General features: G+C 48.9%; 1 protein-coding gene across 2 annotated transcripts in view; it reads right to left on the reverse strand.

The window, feature by feature from the left end:
• Positions 1 to 22,060, reverse strand: part of ABHD5 (abhydrolase domain containing 5, lysophosphatidic acid acyltransferase) — a 42,058-nt gene that overhangs the window by 4,614 nt on the left and 15,384 nt on the right. The window contains exons 2-4 of one of the 2 annotated variants that reach the window (XM_007535772.3): positions 19,199 to 19,284; positions 15,656 to 16,028; positions 2,544 to 2,698 (exon numbers count right to left, since the gene is read on the reverse strand). In XM_007535772.3, coding sequence (XP_007535834.1) covers positions 2,544 to 2,698; positions 15,656 to 16,028; positions 19,199 to 19,284 — 614 coding nt within the window. The remainder of the gene's footprint in view (positions 1 to 2,543; positions 2,699 to 15,655; positions 16,029 to 19,198; positions 19,285 to 22,060) is intronic. The other variant, XM_060204829.1, reaches the window with a different exon arrangement.

Genomic DNA, 22,060 nt, shown 5'->3' on the forward strand with positions numbered 1-22,060 from the left:
GTCAGGCTCAGGGGAAAAACAAACAAACAAAACTTGTATAGTCATGAGCTCTTTGGAATCTAACTAAAATAGGCCTACTAACTATCTACAAAATGGAGACCCCCCCAACTCTTCATATGAACTTTTTCAGCCTTTAGGTCCATGATTGGTCAACAATTTGTTTGGCTTTATATCTTAACTCTCTTTTCAGCCACCAGGTTCCAGATGCTACCATGATGCCAATCAGTCTTCCCTGGGCAGACAACCCCACCAATGTGTCCTGGAGCCCTGCTTCCCCAGAACCCTGCTCCACTAGGGAACGAGAGAGGCAGGCTGGGAGTATGGATCCACCTGCCAACACCCATGTTCAGCGGGGAAGCAATGACAGAAGCCAGACCTTCCACCTTCTGCATCCCACAGTGACCCTGGGTCCATGCTCCCAGAGGGATAGAGAATAGGAAAGCTGTCAGGAGAGGGAAGGGGATATGAAGTTCTGGGGATGGGAATTATGTAGAGTTGTACCCCTCTTATCCTATGGCTTTGTCAACCATAGGATTTTATAAATAAAATTTTTTTTAAAAAAAGAATAAAGTCAACTGAAATAAAAAAATTAATTATTTAAAAATAAATAATCTCAAGTGGCCTCTAGTCAGTCCTATGCCTGAGGTGATAAACAGGTCCACAAGGGAAGGAGACAGAAAGCAAAGACTTCACCTTTCCCTTCCCTTCTGGGACCTCAGGGTCTGTCCTTCCTAACATCACCAACTGTTATTTATCAAGGTTGTATTTCTTTTTTAAAAAAAAATTATTTATTTTTTTAAATTTAATTAATTATTTATTCCCCTTTTTTGTTGCCCTAGTTTTATTGTTGTAGTTATTATTGTTGTATGTCATTGTGGGATAGGACAGAGAGAAATGGAGAGAGGAGGGGAAGACAGGGGGGAGAGAAAGATGGAGACACCTGCAGACCTGCTTCACCGCCTGTGAGGCGACTCCCCTGCAGGTGGGGAGCCGGGGGCTTGAACTGGGATCCTTCTGCCGGTCCTTGCGCTTTGCGCCATGTGCCTGACTCCCAAGGTTGTATTTCTTTACTGGTCCTGACTCATGATCTTGAAAGGAGGTATCCAGTCCAGCAGTTGTTAGGATCCAGTTGATATTCTATATTACCCTATGTGCCAGCAACAGCGGGAGGCAGAGGGCATGGTCAAGATGTCCTGTGGAGCAGTCTGAAGAGCCCTCAGGAGGCTACAAGTGGACCTGCCCTGTGACCCTGCAGTTCCTCTCACGGGGACAGATCCTGAGGAACCCAACACACCCATCCAGAGAGATCTGTGTGCACCTGTGTTCACAGCAGCACAATGTGTAATAGCCAAAACCTGGAAGCCACCCAGGTGTCCAACAACAGATGAGTGGCTGAGCAAGTTGTGGCCTAGATACACAATGAAATACTACTCAGCTATTAAAATGGCACCTCATCTTCACCTCATCTTGGATGGAGCTTGAAGGAACCATGTGAAGAGAGATCAGCCAGGAAAAGAAGGATGAAAATGGCATGATCTCACTCACAGACAGAAGTTGAAAAGCAAGATCAGAAGGGAAGCACACAGCAGAACTTGGACTGGAGTCGGTGTCCTGCACCAAAGTAAAAGACTCTGGGGTGGGGGAGGGTTCAGGTCCTGAAACAGGATGGCACAAGAGGACCTGGTGGGAAACTGAGAAATGTTACAGCTGTACAAACTACTGTATTCTACTGTTGACTGTAAACCATCAATCCCCCCAGCAAAGGAGGAAGGAAGGAAGGAAGGAAGGAAGGAAGGAAAGAAGGAAGTTCCTCCTAGAGACTCACTGGATTATTTGGATTATTTCATCCAGTGCTTCTCCTAACTGCTGTTTGTCCAACTGGAGTTCAACAAAACCCACTTATACTGGTTAGCCCTTTGATGACTGAGTCCTAGAAGAAATGGCTATGCTTGGGAGAGGTGAGCAGGTGGGTGGTGGGTGAAGTTCTCCCTAGAAGCAGTGAACAAGTGCAGTGTGGTCACCACTCCAAACTCCACTGCAGGTGTGGTTGGGCCATAAGTATGAGCCACAAGTCTTTGTTGAGAGAGACGGCCTAATCTGAACACCTGATACCAAGTCAGGCTGTGTGACCTGCGGACTGGCATCAGCAACCTGTCAAACACTGTCTAGGCTCGGTATCCTGTGAAACACTCTCTAGGCTCGGCATCAGCTCAGCCTGCTACTCCCCCCCCCCCACCCCCCGTAGATGAACCAGAGGCATAAGCTCTGCTTGCCAGCGCTTGAGACGCTCCAAGCTGACTAGGCTCAAGCCTAGCACCGGCTCCCGTCTTGGTTTTGCTAGTAGCTCGAGACAGCTACAACCAAGGGACTCTCCTCTTCGAGAAGAACCCGGCTTTGTCCCTCTGTATGTGTGGGCTGAAGCTACAGAGGGAGGAGAAAATGCACCGGTTGAGTTCTGTGCTGATTTCTATGGATGGACTAGCAATAGTGACCAGCAAACCCGCTCCTGCTGACCTAGACAAGGTGCTTACTCCAGTACTCACCAAAGGGCCCTGCGATCCTCAGCCCAGCTAAAGGGTTGAAGGGGGTCAAAGCTGCTCCCAAGGCTCGGATCCAAACTGGAATCGGTCTGTCTTGGTCAGCAAGGTCGGGTCGCTCAGGAAAGCCCCAAGGCTCCACTAAAATGAGATGACTGACCCTGTTGGAGAAAGAAGCGATCTCAGGTTATATGGCAGAGTGAACTATCTTAAAAAGCCTTCGTTGGTGTCTTGTTCTTTGTGCACAGAAGTACAAATGCAGGGTAAAGGGACAGCTTTGTTTCTGATGTGTCTGGATGTGGGTGATCAGGAGTAGGGGGCCTGTAACGACCAGTGACTGCATGTGTCATTCACGCTGTAGAGAGTGTAGACCCCTGCACCGTCAGAAAGATCTGGTGGGTCTCATCTCTCAAGGCCGACGCTGCAGAAATGGCTGGAGGTGGGTATGACGCTCATAAAAGAAACCCAGATCCCAACCCTGATCGTGTCCTCTCAACCATCCAAGAAATGCCAGAGGCATTAGGGACTGGAGGGGCGTTCAAAAGGCCATTTGGTGAAATTCTCACAAGCACAAGGATAACGAAGCAAAAGGGGCTGGAGAGACCATCTTGACTCTAGTCTGGTGTGCCTGCTCTGCCCGTGGCACTGTGTGGTGTACAGGTATTAGACTGTGCTCCTGATCCTTCTCTAACTGACCCCTTACTGGCCAGTGGGATCAGAAATCTTCAGGCCAAAGTCATTAAAATGACTTCACAGAGCTAATAGTTCTAGCTTTTCTCTTTTCTGGCACCCATTTCTGACACAAAGAAACAGGAAGTGGCAACAGGACTTCCATGTGGCAGCGTCATGGGACTCTTCAGCAGGCAGATTCTGAGCAGCAGAGGAAACACAGATAACATCAGCTGAGCAGGGCAGCCTGTGGATGCCAGCCGCAGTCATCCAAGAATGGACAAGGAGAGATTCTCCAGCTCCATTCCCAAGTCATGACTGAAACAGGACGGTAAGCCAGCCAGAACACAGGTGTCTGTGCCTACTGGGTTCTCAGAAAAGTCATGACACATTTTCACACAGGAACACATTAAAAAGCGTGTCATGACTTTCCACAACCCAGCACCACGCGTCCTCACTTCTGTCAGCACGAGTAAGAATGACCTCAAGTGGGCCTCTTGGTCTGGCTACATGTTCTCAAACAAACATGAAGTTTCAGTGCACAAGCTCCAAGGGCCCTTGGAATGCTCGGCCGGTCTTTGTCTTCCATCGCCCAGAGGAGCAGCGGGATGTCTGTGTGACGCACGCTAGAACAAAGCGGCTAGTGGGTGGTGGGTGTGGTGTGGTGTGGACCTACATTGTCCTACATTGTCGACTGCAACCTTACACAAAGAAGTTGGCTAATATGAGACAAGGGTTAGCCTATTTCCTGCACTCAGTAGACTGCAGCCAGTTTCAACACCCCACTGGGCAGAAGGTTCTGCCTGAAGAGTAAGTCAAGCAGCACAAGAGTAAAGGTGACACCTGACTGCTCGGCTCTGCGCAGCCCTGACCCTGCACTCTGGGTATGGAAGCACTGAGCTCTGCCGAGCGACTGTGCGTCTACCACGAGCTAGGTGCCAGCGAGACTCGTACACAGCTTATGCGCAGCAGCGGGCTCTTCTCCAGCTCCTCATGGAAGGGACCCTGCCCCCGATGGCAGAGAGATCTCTGATTATTTTCACTGTACCCTGGGTCCCTCTTATTACAGCCCACAGTGAGATCTGAGGCGTAGAGAAAGGAAAATGGGCCAGAAGTATGGACAGAATTCATGAGGCCACCACAGGGATGAAGAAATGGTTGTACTAAGGACTTACTTTCTAAAGAGAAAAAGTAAACTCTAGAACATACTCTAATCTAAAGGATCACTACATTTTCGTTACAGGTTAGTCAAGGGTTCCAGGCTCTTCCTGACCTACTAACTCAAGAAGGGGAAAGACAAAAGAAAATGTTGCTTTTGTCTTCTTAAATGTGACCTCTAAGATACCACTCTGTAAGTGGGTCACGAAAAGGATATACACAGGGCTGGTGAGATGGCTCTAGGCTAACGTGCTGCTTGGCCATGTCCATACTCGGTGTGCGGGCTCCAGTGCTGCCCTTTCTCTCCTCGGCTGCCCTCCCAGAGAAAGCCACCTGCAGCCACGAAGCCCTGCAGGGGACAGAAAATATGCCCAGAGGAAGCGGGAGAGGATGGCCTTTGGCATTTGCTTGTTTGTTTTGAAAGGGTGGAAACTGGCCCACTGTGGCTTAGCTTGGGGTCCAGCTAGCACGCAGTCAGCGCGCAGCAGGGCTCTGTAAGCCCGGGGTCCAGCTAGCACGCAGTCAGCGCGCAGCAAGGCTCTGTAAGCCCGGGGTCCAGCTAGCACGCAGTCAGCGCGCAGCGAAGCTCTGTAAGCCCGGGGTCCAGCTAGCACGCAGTCAGCGCGCAGCGAAGCTCTGTAAGCCCGGGGTCCAGCTAGCACGCAGTCAGCGCGCAGCAAGGCTCTGTAAGCCCGGGGACCAGCTAGCACGCAGTCAGCGCGCAGCGAGGCTCTGTAAGCCCGGGGTCCAGCTAGCACGCAGTCAGCGCGCAGCGAGGCTCTGTAAGCCCGGGGTCCAGCTAGCACGCAGTCAGCGCGCAGCGAGGCTCTGTAAGCCCGGGGTCCAGCTAGCACGCAGTCAGCGCGCAGCGAGGCTCTGTAAGCCCGGGGACCAGCTAGCACGCAGTCAGCGCGCAGCGAGGCTCTGTAAGCCCGGGGTCCAGCTAGCACGCAGTCAGCGCGCAGCGAGGCTCTGTAAGCCCGGGGACCAGCTAGCACGCAGTCAGCGCGCAGCGAGGCTCTGTAAGCCCGGGGTCCAGCTAGCACGCAGTCAGCGCGCAGCAAGGCTCTGTAAGCCCGGGGACCAGCTAGCACGCAGTCAGCGCGCAGCAAGGCTCTGTAAGCCCGGGGACCAGCTAGCACGCAGTCAGCGCGCAGCGAGGCTCTGTAAGCCCGGGGTCCAGCTAGCACGCAGTCAGCGCGCAGCAAGGCTCTGTAAGCCCGGGGACCAGCTAGCACGCAGTCAGCGCGCAGCAAGGCTCTGTAAGCCCGGGGTCCAGCTAGCACGCAGTCAGCGCGCAGCGAGGCTCTGTAAGCCCGGGGTCCAGCTAGCACGCAGTCAGCGCGCAGCGAGGCTCTGTAAGCCCGGGGACCAGCTAGCACGCAGTCAGCGCGCAGCGAGGCTCTGTAAGCCCGGGGACCAGCTAGCACGCAGTCAGCGCGCAGCGAGGCTCTGTAAGCCCGGGGTCCAGCTAGCACGCAGTCAATGTGCAGCAAGGCTCTGTAAGCCCGGGGTCCAGCTAGCACGCAGTCAATGTGCAGCAAGGCTCTGTAAGCCCGGGGTCCAGCTAGCACGCAGTCAGCGCGCAGCGAGGCTCTGTAAGCCCGGGGACCAGCTAGCACGCAGTCAGCGCGCAGCGAGGCTCTGTAAGCCCGGGGTCCAGCTAGCACGCAGTCAGCGCGCAGCGAGGCTCTGTAAGCCCGGGGTCCAGCTAGCACGCAGTCAGCGCGCAGCGAGGCTCTGTAAGCCCGGGGTCCAGCTAGCACGCAGTCAGCGCGCAGCAGGGCTCTGTAAGCCCGGGGTCCAGCTAGCACGCAGTCAGCGCGCAGCAGGGCTCTGTAAGCCCAGGGTCCAGCTAGCACGCAGTCAGCGCGCAGCAGGGCTCTGTAAGCCCGGGGTCCAGCTAGCACGCAGTCAGGGCGCAGCAGGGCTCTGTAAGCCCGGGGTCCAGCTAGCACGCAGTCAGCGCGCAGCAGGGCTCTGTAAGCCCGGGGTCCAGCTAGCACGCAGTCAGCGCGCAGCAGGGCTCTGTAAGCCCGGGGTCCAGCTAGCACGCAGTCAGCGCGCAGCAGGGCTCTGTAAGCCCGGGGTCCAGCTAGCACGCAGTCAGCGCGCAGCAGGGCTCTGTAAGCCCGGGGTCCAGCTAGCACGCAGTCAGCGCGCAGCAGGGCTCTGTAAGCCCGGGGTCCAGCTAGCACGCAGTCAGCGCGCAGTAGGGCTCTGTAAGCCCGGGGTCCAGCTAGCACGCAGTCAGCGCGCAGCGAGGCTCTGTAAGCCCGGGGACCAGCTAGCACGCAGTCAGCGCGCAGCGAGGCTCTGTAAGCCCGGGGTCCAGCTAGCACGCAGTCAGCGCGCAGCGAGGCTCTGTAAGCCCGGGGACCAGCTAGCACGCAGTCAGCGCGCAGCGAGGCTCTGTAAGCCCGGGGACCAGCTAGCACGCAGTCAGCGCGCAGCGAGGCTCTGTAAGCCCGGGGTCCAGCTAGCACGCAGTCAGCGCGCAGCGAGGCTCTGTAAGCCCGGGGTCCAGCTAGCACGCAGTCAGCGCGCAGCGAGGCTCTGTAAGCCCGGGGTCCAGCTAGCACGCAGTCAGCGCGCAGCGAGGCTCTGTAAGCCCGGGGTCCAGCTAGCACGCAGTCAGCGCGCAGCGAGGCTCTGTAAGCCCGGGGTCCAGCTAGCACGCAGTCAGCGCGCAGCGAGGCTCTGTAAGCCCGGGGACCAGCTAGCACGCAGTCAGCGCGCAGCGAGGCTCTGTAAGCCCGGGGACCAGCTAGCACGCAGTCAGCGCGCAGCGAGGCTCTGTAAGCCCGGGGACCAGCTAGCACGCAGTCAGCGCGCAGCGAGGCTCTGTAAGCCCGGGGACCAGCTAGCACGCAGTCAGCGCGCAGCAAGGCTCTGTAAGCCCGGGGACCAGCTAGCACGCAGTCAATGTGCAGCAAGGCTCTGTAAGCCCGGGGTCCAGCTAGCACGCAGTCAGCGCGCAGCAAGGCTCTGTAAGCCCGGGGTCCAGCTAGCACGCAGTCAATGTGCAGCAAGGCTCTGTAAGCCCGGGGTCCAGCTAGCACGCAGTCAGCGCGCAGCAAGGCTCTGTAAGCCCGGGGTCCAGCTAGCACGCAGTCAATGTGCAGCAAGGCTCTGTAAGCCCGGGGACCAGCTAGCACGCAGTCAGCGCACAGCAAGGCTCTGTAAGCCCGGGGACCAGCTAGCACGCAGTCAATGTGCAGCAAGGCTCTGTAAGCCTGGGGTCCAGCTAGCACGCAGTCAGCGCGCAGCAAGGCTCTGTAAGCCCGGGGTCCAGCTAGCACGCAGTCAGCGCGCAGCAAGGCTCTGTAAGCCCGGGGTCCAGCTAGCACGCAGTCAGCGCGCAGCAAGGCTCTGTAAGCCCGGGGTCCAGCTAGCACGCAGTCAGCGCGCAGCAAGGCTCTGTAAGCCCGGGGTCCAGCTAGCACGCAGTCAGTGTGTAGCAAGGCTCTGTAAACCTGGGGACCAGCTAGCACGCAGTCAATGCGCAGCAAGGCTCTGTAAGCCCGGGGTCCAGCTAGCACGCAGTCAGCGCGCAGCAAGGCTCTGTAAGCCCGGGGTCCAGCTAGCACGCAGTCAGTGTGTAGCAAGGCTCTGTAAACCTGGGGACCAGCTAGCATGCAGTCAGTGCGCAGCAAGGCTCTAAGCCTTGAGACTGGTTGCCTTCTTTTCTGCCTGTGTCTGTGAGGAGAGGCAGACTGTTTACAAGCACAGTGAGAGAGCAAACACAGGTGCTGGTCTATCTGGGATCTTGTGTGCTTTCCTGATGGTCTACTGTTACTGTTGTTTCTAATGCTGATCTTGCAGGACATTTTTGTCGGTAGTAATTTACAGAGTCAGAGTCACTCTGCTTTTAATAAAATTAAACAATTTGAATTAAAACTCATACCAGTATATAACTCCACAAAGCTTATTTCAGACACCGATGTGTGACTCCTGTTGCAGGTTACAGTCAGAGTTTGAAACAGCATCTCAACTGAAGCTCAGGAGTAGCTCTTACTCTATGCCACAGAGCTCGCACGCCTGGTGTTCCAGGGGTCACAGTTCAATCCCCAGCACCACGATCTGCCAAAGCTAAGTAGCACTGGTCTCCTTTCACACATACACAGTACATACATGCACACACACAACAGAAACAGGCAAACAACTTCAGAATTCTACTGCTGCTTACTTCTAAGTTGTAAAGCCTTTAAGTGAGACAGGCCATGTGAAATGTCTGGGCTGACGACTATTAAGCACTAACTGCCAGTCAGAATGCTAGCCCGTCTTAGAGGTTACAGTCAGAATGCTAGCCTGTCTCAGAGGTTAGAACAGGAGATTGCCAGGCAAGGATTACTCAGTGGGCCCTAGGTAGCCAGTGGCTACAACCATGTTGGCAGTAAGTGACTTAACTTTCCTGTTCCAGGAAAGCCTGATTGCAGGTTTTGGCCACAGGTCAATGACATGTTGCGCCGCAAGTTCTCAGGCTATCCACCTCCTCATTTGGTAGGAGCTAATCTCCATGTATCTCTAAGCCACTGTAGTCATCAGACCTGCCTATGTTCAGGAGAAGATAGGCTCAGATTGTCGGCACACGGTATGCATGCATCATTCTAGCCAACATCTCTGTCAATAATCTGAAACAGACTCAAATGCCAGAACAAAGAAATATGCAGAGCAGATAGGAGACCAGTTCCCAAGTATACAGAGGCGCTCTTCTCTCCAGCAGTCAAGAGGAGGCCTTGAGTTTAAAATGCTGATCAGGTTACGGCCTAAAAGGCACAGCAGTGGGTTTCCTGCTCGAAAATGCCGGGAGGGCCAGGGCTTGGGTGGCAGGGGCAGCGTGGAAGCCCTCCCTACAGCTACAGCCTTAGAGTCTTGGATAATGCTTTTTGAGTATGATAATGCTTTGAGTCTTGGATAATGCTTTTTTTAGAGTCACTGATAATGCTTTTTGTTTTTTTATGTTTTATTTATTTTTAAAATTATCTCTATTTATTGAGTAGAAACAGACAGAAATTGAAAGGGAAGGGAGAGATAAGAGAGGGGGAGAGAGAGAGAGACACCTGCAGCCCTGCTTCACCACTTGCAAAGCTTTCCCCCTGCAGGTGGAGACTGGGGGCTTGTATCTGGGTCCTTGTGCACTGTGACATGTGCACTCAACCTGGTGCGCCACCACCCGGCCCTTAAATAATGTCTTTAAAAAGAAAAAGAAAAATGCTAAGAGGGATACCTAAACTTGACTTTCAAAAAATTTAAATCCAGTCACAACCTGGAAAGATGCAACAAGAAGAACAGTTAAACCCCGAGAGAAAGGGCTCTAGGCAGCACAGTGGCGCAGTCTCACGGTGAAGCTGGCCCCAGACGCCTCCCGTTGGCTTCAACTCCCTGGGCGTGGGCGTGGGGCTGGCACACCGGGCAGCTAGAGGACAATACACTCAACAGTTCCAACTCAGTGGTCAGTCAGTTCTTCTCAGGAGGCTGCCCCTCCCAAGAAACACTCAGCTCAGTACTATGTGACCAGGAAAGAGTCAGGCGAGGTCACAAGCTCAGCGGGTCTTGAAACCGCTAAACGGGAGAAGGAAAGACAGGTGTGGCCTCCTCTGCTTTAGCCTGAGTGGAGTTCTGTGTAAACACCAGTGGGTTGCTCTAGCGCCCTTTGCCTTAGCCTATCCCGAGTACATACAACAAAGACAGTCTTCAGGTAACAGGTGGAAGGAGGCTCCTGAGCGTCAGGGGTCAGGAGGAAAATACAGCTTTAAGGACCCGAGGACACAGATGCAAGAGAGGAGCTAGCACCTCTGGTGACTGCTGCTGACTTACACTACTAGCCCTCATTCCTACCGGGAGGTGTGATCGACACACTGCATGAGCAAGACTTGGCAGACTGGCAGCCCATGAGTCCCCCTACGCCCGCCGAGGGGCCCTGCTGTCCCCGACTATGAATGGCATCTCTACTCCACACCATGGCAAGGAGGAGGAGGCACACCTGGCAGCCAGCTCATTAGCTCTCCAGCCACCCTCACAGGATCACCAGCCTTACTAAAAGGGCTCAGGGCCTTGGCAGTTTCCACCCCTACTGCCTAGACCCCTCTCCTGATGCTCCCCATTGCTAACTTCTTAATCACCACTAAGCATGTGGGCAGGGCTGGGGAGACAGCATCATGGTTCTGCAAAAGGCAACCCTGCCTGAATCTCCAAGGTCCCAGATTCAGTCCCCAGCACCACCATAAGCCAGAGCAGAGCAGGCCTCTAGTCAGTCTCTCTACACCCTCTCATTAAAATGCAAAAGAATCTGAAAGGTCTCTTTTTAAAATTTTTTTCAATTATCTTAATTTTATTTAATGGATAGAAACAGCCAGAAATTGAGATGGGAAAGGGGTGATAAGAAAAGACAGAGAGATACCTGAAACACTACTTCACTTCACCACTTGCAAAGCATTCCCCCTGCAGGTGGGGACTAGGGGCTCAAACTCTGATCCTTGCGCATTGTAACATGTGCACTCGACCAGGTGTGCCACCACCCAGCCTCTGAAAGGTCTCTTTGTTGTTAAAATTTCGGAGGCTCTTGCCGGGCCGGCTAGCTTCACGGTGGTGAACAGAGACGCGGAGACAACGGCTGGGCAGGGCAGCTGTATTTCTTTATTCAGGAACAACGATTCACAAACTAAGACAAACTAATCACCAAACAGAACTCTGCTGTCTCTTTGCGGCGGCGCAAGCACTCTCTCTTACTCTGGAACTCAGGAACCCTCTCCCTTACTCTCGAACTCAGAAACTCTCGCACTCTCGCACTCTCGAACTCCGGAACTCAGGAACTCTGTCACTGGAGAACTCAGGAACTCTCGGACTCCGGAACCCTCTCCCAGGGTCCCTTGGGGCGGGGCCAAGCAGGCCCGCGAAATTAACAGGACTCATCCAATTCTCTTGGAGGGGGAGGGCTAGAACAAGCCAATGTAAAACATACGACAGGTCTCTTATAAACAATCAGATCATAAACATGCCATATATCAAAACATTCTAAAAATCTACAATAATGGCATTAAGACATCTTCATTCTATTATATCAATAAGTGTCAATGGCCTGAATTCACCTATTAGTAGGCACAGAGTAGGAAGATGGATCAGAAAACACAACCCAACCACATGCTGTCTGCAGGAATCCCACCTAACTCAACACGACAAACACAGACTCAAAGTGAAAGGATGGAAAACTATAAGCCAATGGCCCACAAAAAGGGTCAGGAACAGCTATTCTCATATCTGATATGATAGACATTATAATCAATAAAATTTAAAAAGATAGGGATGGACATTACTTAGTGCTCAGAGGATCAGTCAATCAAGAGGTCTTAACAATTATTAACATCTATGCACCCGAGGAGAGGCCATCTAAATACATCAAGCATCTACTGAAAGGGCTACAGCAATATGTTAACAGCAACACAGTCATAGTAGGGGACTTCAACACCCCTTGGATATTAGACCAGAAACTATCAAATAATTATAGGAAAAATTGGCAGAACTCTTTTCTTTATGCTGGTTCGTGCGCTTAACCCGCTGCGCTACCACCCAACTCCCTAGAACTCTTTTCTGTCTAAATTTTAAAGGAATCTTCAATGAGGCAGTCCAATTACAAAAAAAAAAAAAAAAAAAAGTTGAACAATAAACACAAAGCAGAAGCTGGACTGGAGCTGGTGTATTTCACCAGAGTAAAAGACTAAGTGGGGGTTGGGGGACTCGGGTCCTAGAACAGGATGGCAGAGGAGGACCTAGCGGGAGCTATATTGTTATGTGGAAATGTTATGCATATACAAACTATTGTATTTTACCGTTGACTGTAAAGCATTAATCCTCCAATGAAGAAATTACAAATGATAATCTGAGTGACATGTAGGATCACAAGTCAGGCTACAAAGTGGTTTTTTGTTGTTTGTTTGTTTGACTAACTGAGATAAAGTTGGTTTACAAGGTTCTATGTCTTAGGGATTGCATTTCAAACCTCTTCATGGTATGTGCAGTCACACCAAGTCCACCATGGAAGTATCAACATCTCTCTCCCAAGTCCACTGGGCCACCTCCAGCCTTTACAGTCCGCCACCGTTCCCCTTGGTGACCTCTGTCTACAGCAGAAATGCAGGGGGTGTTTTCATTTGACTTTGGCCCATTCCTTTACTTCCTCAGGCCCCACAGAGCAGCGAGAGAGCTCACTATTGTCCTTCTGAACTATTGCACTGAGCAATAACCCTGCCAGTTTCATTCAGCTGCAGCAAGCCCAGGCTCCTTCTTCCACATAGCAAGGAGTATTTCACTAAGACCACGAACCACAAGTTCTTAGCCCACTTGTCTGCATTAAACTCTTGAGTTGCCTCCGTACCTTGGCTATACAGATGGTATCGAAGGCACACATCGTTTTGGATATGTGTTGCACTTCTTGGATAGATATCAACTTTTCCCCATTGTAACTTATTTTTACAATATACTTTTTTTTAATATTTATTTTATTTTATTTATTCCCTTTTGTTGCCCTTGTTGTTTTATTGTTGTGGTTATTATTGTTGTTGTTACTGCTATTGTTGTTAGGACAGAGAGAAATGGAGAGAGGAGGGGAAGACAGAGAGGGGGAGAGAAAGACAGACCCCTGCAGACCTGCTTCACCGCCTGTGAAGCGACTCCCCTGCAGGTGGGGAGCAGGGGTTCGAACCGGGATCCTTATGCCGGTCCTTGTGCTTTGCGCCACCTGCGCTTAACCCGCTGCGCTACAGCCCGACTCCCTACAATATACTTAAGAGATAAATGATCTGGTCAAAAGGCATTCAATAGAAATCTTGTTCATCCATCTTTCTCCCATGAACTAGGAGAAAATTCTTGAGGGTTTTATGAAAGAAGGAAAGAAAAAATAGGGAAAAAAAAAAACATAAAAAATTATAAGCTCAGGGTCCGGCAGTAGCGGAGAGGGTTAAGCGCACATGGCATGAAGCGCAAGGACCAGCATAAGGATCCTGGTTCAAGGACCCGGCTCCCTACCTGCAGAGGAGTCGCCTCACAAGCAGTGAAGCAGGTCTGTGGGTGTCTATCCTTCACTCCCCCTCTCTGTCTTCCCTCCTTTCTTGATTTCTCTCTGTCCTATCCAACAACAACATCAATAATAATAACCACAACAATGATAAAACAACAAGGACAACAAAAGGGAAAATAAATACATATTTTTTAAAAATTATATGCTACAGGCAGGGGACACAGCATAATGTTTATGGAAAAGACCTTCATGTCTGGGGCTCTGAGGTCCCAGGTTCAGTTCCTAGTACCTCCATCAGACACAGATAAGCAGGGCTCTGATCTTTCTGTGCCTTTCTCTCTGTATCTCTCTCGTTAAAGTAAAATAAATTTTAAAAATGTTTAAATAAAAAAATAAATTTAAAAAATAACTCACATTTTACGGAACTAAGAATATAGGTTCCTTACTCCAAACTCAGTCAGATCCTGCTTTGAGTTTCCCTTTCTGATCTTCTTTCTCAGCTTCTGTTGATGAGTGGGATCATCCCATACTCATCTTTGTCTTTCTGACTTAGCTCACTTAACATAATTCCTTCTAGCTCCATCCAAGATGGGTCAGAGAAGGTGGGCTCATTGTTCTTCATAGCTGCATAGTATTCCATTGTGTATATATCCCACAGCTTTCCCAGCCACTCGCCTGTTGTTGGGCGCCTGGTTTGCTTCCAGGTTCGTGTTTGGTTTTGGCTTTGGCTGCTTTTTGTTTGTTTGTTTTCCTAATGGAGCCAAAGATAATAGGGAGAGAGAAAGCAGCCCTGCTCCACCACTGGGGAAACTCTCTCTGTAGGTGGGACCAAGAGCTTGGCCCCGGGTCCTCACGTGCGCCAGGGCGTGACTCCATCAGGTGTGTCACTGCCTGGCCCCTGTGGTATTACTTCATAGATGCTTTTGAAGTAAAGTACTTAAGTCCCTTATTTCTCCAGAGCACTTCCCGACTGCAAGTAGGTCTCACTGACTGGCCCAGACAGCAACCATTCGCAGGACAGTCAGGACGGTGCTGTTTAGGGTCTCATGACCAGAGTCCAGTCTACAGAGTCCCACATCACCTTCCCATGGCTTTGGTACCACAAGCCTAACACAGTGAACACCTGAGAAGAAAGTAGCCAGCCGACTCTCGCAGACACCCTTGCGCTATGCCGTCTTCTCTTCCTGTCTCCCAACTGCAGCCAGACAGCTGCTAATGGGAAGAAGTTACAATAATAGACAGTAGGGAGTCAGGAGGTAGGGCAGCGGGTTATGTGCAGGTGGCGCAAAGCACAAGAACCAGCATAATGATCCCGGTTCGAGCCCCCGGCTCCCCACCTGCAGGGGAGTCGCTTCACAGGCGGTGAAGCAGGTCTGCAGGTGTCTGTCTTTCTCTCCCCCTCTGTCTTCCCCTCCTCTCTCCATTTCTCTCTGTACTAGCCAACAACAATGACAAAGGCAACAAAAAGGAATAAATAAATATTAATTTAAAAATAGTAGTAATAATAAATAATAGACGGTAGTCCAAAAAGCCACCTACGAGAAAATTCGGCATTATTCTGTCAGTTTCAAGAATTTTTTAAAACTTTATTCTATTTGATAGGAGAGAAATTTAGAGGGGAGGGGAATAGAGAGGGAGAAAGATACCTACAGCATGACTTCACTGTTTGCGAAGCTTCCCCCCATAGGAGGGGGCCTGGGGGGCTGGAAGCCAGATCCTTGTGCACTGTGATGTGTGCACTTAACCTGGTCCCCAGGTCTGTCCACTTTTAAGACTATCACTACCCAGTGCATATAGGTTCATGAGTCAGGAAAACCAAGCGCAAAGGCTCAAGTTCAGATACAGTGTCCCCCAGAGGAAAGTTGGTTCTTCTGGAGGAAGAAAGCCCCAGCCACCCAGAGCTGAGCTCTACACTGCCACCTGTGTGCCCTGAACTGGACAACAGTGCGGCCTCAGGGAACAAGCACTCATGCCTGGCCTCTAGCTCCTGTCTTTGGTGGCCGCTAATATCTGAGTTTCACGCGACATTTCCTGAAAGGATGTTCTGTCGACATCACTTCCATTTTCTTGGCCACCAGGGTACTGCTGGGCCTCGGTCTGTACAGCTGCAGCACACCTGGCGGCTAGTTTTTTTTCCTCCTCTTCGACAACGGGAGAGAGATAGAGGACAGGTCTTGCAGCTGCTTCACTACTGGGGCCTGAGGCTGGGGCATCGAACCCCGGGCCCGGAGTATGTGCACTCTGCCAAGTGCACCACCCCTCCTGCATTACTCACCTCGATGGGTACTTCAGTGCATAAGCAGCAGCCAAGAACCCACCCAGGTTATGCCCAAGCAGGATCACTCTGTCCAGCCCGAGGGCGCATCTCCACTCCTCGATGGACTCTACATACTGATTCTCCACTTCTTCCGCGTCGCTGTCAAACCTCGGCCTGCTACTTCGTCCAAACCCCAGCAGGTCAAAAGCGTAGAGTGGTCTGTCAGTACACAGATCTCCAAAGTTTAGTGCCCAGAGTCCAAGACCTCCTCCAAATCCATGAAGGAGAACGAGGGGAGTCTTATTGGAAATAGTGTGGGAGAACTTCAGCGTCCAGACCTTATTTCCATTTGAGATACGAACAGGCTCTTTTTTGTATGTGCAGGGGACACCTGATGAGAACACAAAAGAGAAATTGTTGAGCTTCATTCCTGGGACAGTGGAGGTGAGCTAATACGCTGTTGTATAAAAGGAGGGAACTGAACCCAGTGCCGGGCAGGACCCCTCAGTATCCTGGATGCAGGCATCGATGCGCCTGTACAAGTCATCTGTAAGCCCTCAGAGCTCACTTACTGAGGGCTTACTATCAGGTTTGATACTGAGACAGAAGCCAGTTTGTCCACCTACTCACAGCCCCAGAACTGAGCAGCAAGAGATCAGTACACACTAATGTCTGAGGTAAGTATCTATCAACAATTCTTCTGTGCTGACAGGAATTCTTTTATTTCAGTTAGCCACAATGGCAACTCTTCCAGTTGGCAGAGAGCAAGACTCCTCAAGACACAGAATAAGTAGAGATTCCTTTCATGTTAAGAATGCATGAAAGGGCTGTGGTCCAGGAAGTGTCACAGTGGACAAAGTACTGACTAGAAGCATGAAGCTCAGTGTCCAGCCCAACACTGCATGTGCTAGAGTGATGCTCTGGTTCTTCCTTCCCCTCTCTCATTAAAAAAATAAAACTTAAAAAAAATAGGAAAGAGAGAGTTTAAAAACAAAAGCCCAAGGTGTAAAGATCCCAGTTCAAGCCCCCGGCTCCCCACCTGCAGGGGAGTCGCTTCACAGGCGGTGAAGCAGGTCTGCAGGTGTCTGTCTCTCTCTCCCCCTCTCTGTCTTCCCCTCTCTCTCTCCATTTCTCTCTGTCCTATCCAACAATGATGACATCAATAACTACAACAATAAAACAACAAGGGCAACAAAAGGGAATAAATAAATATTTTTAAAAAGCCCATGAGAAGTTAAAAAACAAGATGAGAAGAGAAAACACTAAGCAGAAGCTGGACTGGAGTGGATATATTGCACCAAAGTCAAAGACTCGGGGTGGGTAGGGGTGGGGGGGATACAGGTCCTGGAACAGGATGACAGAGGACCTAGTGGATGTTGTATTGTTATATGGAAAACTGAGAAATGTTTCACATGTACAAACCATTGTATTCACTGTTGAATGTAAAGCATTAATCCCCCCAAAAGGGGGGGAAACCCATGTAAGAGCTAGCTAGGTAGATGAACTGGGCAGCTTCTTTGCATGCGTGTGGCCTATGCTCAAAGCCCTGGCAGCCCTCTCCCCACACACTTGGCACTTGGGAAAGCTTTGGGGGCTGTGGTATCTGCCCTTTTTCTGTCTGCCTTTCTACCCGACAAAGACGTTAGCCTGGAGCAGTAAAATCCTGGTGCCAACAAGAACGACATCAGAACCTACATGAAGTAGCACACTGCCCCTTCCTGTGAGCTTCTCAGGCTGTGGTCACTTACTCCTGTGGGACTCAAATGTACAAACAAGAATAGTAACTTTTTGATTAAAGAAAAAAGAAAAGAAATGGGACATGGATAAACATCTATACAGATATGCATAGGAATCATATCTGTGACTGAACCACAACATTTCTTCTCTAAATTACATAAGCAGAACAAACTGCATGGTGAGGACTGCTGCTTACAAGTGAGCCCACAGCTGACTGGGGAACCCCAACAGTGTGAGTGAATGAGGGCAACTTCCAGTGCTTGTTATCAACAAAACTCAGCACTATAAATGTGGGACTGAAGAATCCTAGGGGGCAGACAGTGCCACAGCCAGTTGAGCACACATGTTACAATGTGCAAAGACCTGGGTTCAAGCCCCCAGGCCCTACATGTAGGTGATGGGGGGAAGCTTTGCAAGTGGTAAAGCAGTGATGCAGATGTCTCTCTACATCCCTTCCTTCCCTCTCAATTTCTCTCTATCAAACAAATAAATATTTAAAAGAAAAAGAATCCCAGGATTTGGAAACAGAGGAATTCGAAGTCTCACCCACCTGATGCCCCTGGCACAGGCAAGCAATAGGAACGGGAGAAGGTGACTCGGCCGAGACCTCACAAGCGCCTGACTGCAGACCTGGGTGTACCTCAGGCTGCCTGGTTCTAGCATAGTACTTGAACCAGTCCACAAGGCTGCTATTCCAGTATCTGTTCTCAGCGAGTAGTCTAGGGAGTCCTTGACTTCCATAATAACAGCAAGATAAACTAGTATTATAAACAATACTAGAATGAAATCATAAAAAATAATATTTAATTGACTTCTCTACTAATTTCCTGCTGGGTATATAGAGGAATTTTGCTGATATTAGGCAAAAGTCTGGATGCAGAATCAAAGATAAGAAATCAAACATTTTAAAAAGATTTTCTGTGGTCCGGGAGGTAGCGCAATGGATAAAGCATTGGACTCTCAAGCATGAGGTCTTAAGTTTGATCCCCAGCAGCACATGTATCAGAGTGATGTCTGGTTCTTCTCTCTTTCCTATCTTTCTCATGAATAAATAAATAAAATCTTTAAAAAAAACAACATTTTCTGGGTTGGAAGGAGAGAGTAATGGTTACAAAATGGCATTCATATCTGAGGCTCCAAAGTCCTAGGTTCAATCAGCCAGAGCTGAGCAGTGCTCTGGTATCTCTCTGCCTATCTCTGTAACTTTTGCTCTCTATCTCTCTCATTAAAACAAACAAATAAAATATATTAAAAATATCTTCAAGCATGTAAACAATTTTAACTTTTCTCATATACTTCTGTTTGGAATATGCTATTTTTAGAAATTAAAAAAAATAATTACACTTACATATTTCAATGGGGTTGTTTTGCTTTTTTTTCCTTAGAGATAGGCAGAAAGGGAAAGAGAGAGAGACACTCCACAGTACTGAAGTTTCTTTCAGTTGTGGTGGGGGCCAGGCTTGAACCTGGGTCACACAGGCAAAGCATTCCACTGTCCAAAATGAGCTATTTTTCTGGCACTGCACTTACATTTCTAATATAGTAAACATATAATCTACTAAAAACAAACAAACAAAAAACACCTTACTTGGAATCCTTACTAGTTTAAGGATGTAACAGTGGCAAGAAAACAAACAAAACAAAAGGAAGATCTCTTCCTCTCATTTCTGCAGTTACAGATACAAGGAAAAGGGGGGGGGGGGGGAGTCGTTATTTTGCCAGCAACTAAAATACCCCAGAATCTTATGTCCAGTTTTAGGTAATACAGAATGTGAGGCCTGTTTTGTGAAGTAGCTCAGTCAACTTACAAGGAAACCCCCTTACATTTTAAAATTTTCTCTTCAGCTTCTTTAAGGTGTGATGTGGAGGTAGGGCACCATGTGGGAAGCCAGCCAGTTAGCCATCCTGACCTAGGGCATCGAAAACAAAATACAAACAGGCAAGTTAATGCTGCTCTCAGGTCAACTTTCATATACGGAAACTAAAAGTGCAGTAGGAATCTGACTTCTGCATGTCAGTGGAGCTCTCTGAATGGGCCCCAATTCACCTGCTACAAATGAAGCACTGTGGTCAAATACAGATACTCAACTTTATAATGAACTTACAAGTAGATAATCAAAGTTCATCCTATCTTCATTGAGAGTGAGATCACAAATAGCAAAAGCAAAGACTAAAAATGGGCAGGGAGGCTGGGCACAGGACTTGAGAGCCTCATTACCATGTGCAAGAATATAGGTTTGAGCCCCCAGTCCCTACCTGCAGGGGGAAAGCTTCACAAATGGTAAAACAGGTCTACAGGCATGTCTGTCCGTCTGTCTCTCTCTCTCTCTCTCCCACTCATTCTCTCTCTCCTCTATCCCCTCGACTCCTCTCAATTTCTATCTGTCCTATCAAATAAAAAATCAGAAAGAAAAACAGTGGGCAGAACAAAAAGAAGACCAATATGGGTGGGAAGGGGGATCATTCTCCCTAACCCACAGCAAGAGAGCCTATGAGACAGGGTGTTGAGAACAATGAGTAGCTTTGCTTGCATAGTAGATCACAGCAGGTATTGAGGGGTTGAAAGAAAAGAAATCTTATTAAAATGTAAGATCTACTTTAAAGCTTCAAATTTCATGGTTAAGAGTACTAACATGACCTAGGTGAGCTGGTCAACTACTAATGGCAAGAGCTCTGGGCTCCAGCAAACGGTACTCCAAAAAAAGAAGAAAAGCTGGGGGTTGGGTGGTAGCACAGTGGTTAAGCACACATGGCATGAAGCACAAGGACCAGCGTAAGGATCCCAGTTCAAGCCCCTGGTTCCCCACCTGCAGAGGGTGGAGAGGTCACTTCACAGGCAGTAAAGCAGGTCTACAAGTGTCTATCTTTCTCTCCCCCTCTCTGTCTTTCCCTCCTCTCTCTATTTTTCTCTGTCCTATCCAACAATGACAACATCAATAACAATAATAACCACAACAATGATAAAACAACAAGGGCAACAAAAGGGGGAAACAATGGTCTCTAGCAGCAGTGGATAATAGTGCAGGGCACTGAGCCCCAGCAATAACCCTGGAAGAAAAAAAAAAAAGAAGAAGAAGCAGAAGAAGAAGAAAAGCTCAACAAGGAAGAGGACAAAGAAGCTTGTCATTGTTGGATAGGACAGAGAAATAATATATGCTTTATTGGTTTACCAGAGGAAGAGAGGGAGGAGAAGAAAGCATTCTACAGGACATAATAGCTAAGAACTTCCCTAATCTAGACAACATAAAAGACATAAAGGTTCAAGAAGCCCAGAGAGTCCCACATAGAATTAACCCAGACTTAAAGACACCAAGACATCATATTTAGAATGGAAAGAAATAAGTGTAAAGAAAGGATCCTGAAGGCTGCAAGAGAAAAAACAAAAGAGTCACCTACAGAGGAAAACCCATAAGATTAGCAGCAGATTTCTCCACACAAACACTACAGGCCAGAAGAGAATGGCAAGATATCTATTGAATGCTCATTGAGAAAGGCTTTCAACCAAGACTACTGTATCCTGTTAGACTGTCATTCAGACTAGATGGAGGCATCAGAACCTTCTCAGACAAGCAACAGATGAAGGAAGCTCTTTCAGTAGATGCTTGATATATTTAGATGGTCTCTCCTTGGGTGCATAGATGTTGACAATCATTAAGTCCTCTTGATTGATTGATCCTCTGAGCACTAAGTAATGTCCATTCCTATCTTTTTAAATTTTATTTATTTTAAGGTCTGTTATGTCAGATATGAGTATAGCTGTTCCTGACCTTTTTTTGTGGTCCATTGGCTTGGGTGGTAGTTTTCCATCCTTTTACTTTGAGCCTGTGTTTGTCTTGCTGAGTTAGGTGGGTTTCCTACAGACAACATATTGTTGGGTTGCATTTTCTGAGCCATCTTCCTACTCTGTGCCTTTTAATAGGTGAATTCAGGCCATTGACATTGATATTATAGAGTGAAGATGCTTTAATGCCATTATTATAGATTTTTAGAGTGTTCTGATATATGACATGTTTATGGTGATCTGATTGTTTATAGGAGACCTTTCATAACTTCTTTCAGGGAAGGCTTGGTGATAGTTAATTCCTTCATCTGTTGCTTGTCTAAGAAGGTTCTAATGCCTCCATCTAGTCTGAATGACAGTCTAACAGAATACAGTAGTCTTGGTTGAAAGCCTTTCTCAATGAGCATTCAATAGATATCTTGCCATTCTCTTCTGGCCTGTAGTGTTTGTGTGGAGAAATCTGCTGCTAATCTTATGGGTTTTCCTCTGTAGGTGACTCTTTTGTTTTTTCTCTTGCAGCCTTCAGGATCCTTTCTTTACACTTATTTCTTTCCATTCTAAATATGATGTCTTGGTGTCTTTAAGTCTGGGTTAATTCTATGTGGGACTCTCTGGGCTTCTTGAACCTTTATGTCTTTTATATTGTCTAGATTAGGGAACTTCTTAGCTATTATGTCCTGTAGAATGCTTTCTTCTCCTCCCTCTCTTTCTTCCTCTGGTAAACCAATAAAGCATATATATATATTTTTTTGGCCTTTAGCACAAAAATCTTTTTTTTTTAATTTATTTTTTATTTAAGAAAGGATAAATTAACAAATCCATAGGGTAGGAGGGGTACAACTCCACACAATTCCCACCACCCAATCTCCATATCCCACCCCCTCCCCTGATAGCTTTCCCATTCT

Source organism: Erinaceus europaeus, chromosome 12, assembly GCF_950295315.1.
Source record: "Erinaceus europaeus chromosome 12, mEriEur2.1, whole genome shotgun sequence".
Taxonomy (NCBI): domain Eukaryota; kingdom Metazoa; phylum Chordata; class Mammalia; order Eulipotyphla; family Erinaceidae; genus Erinaceus; species Erinaceus europaeus.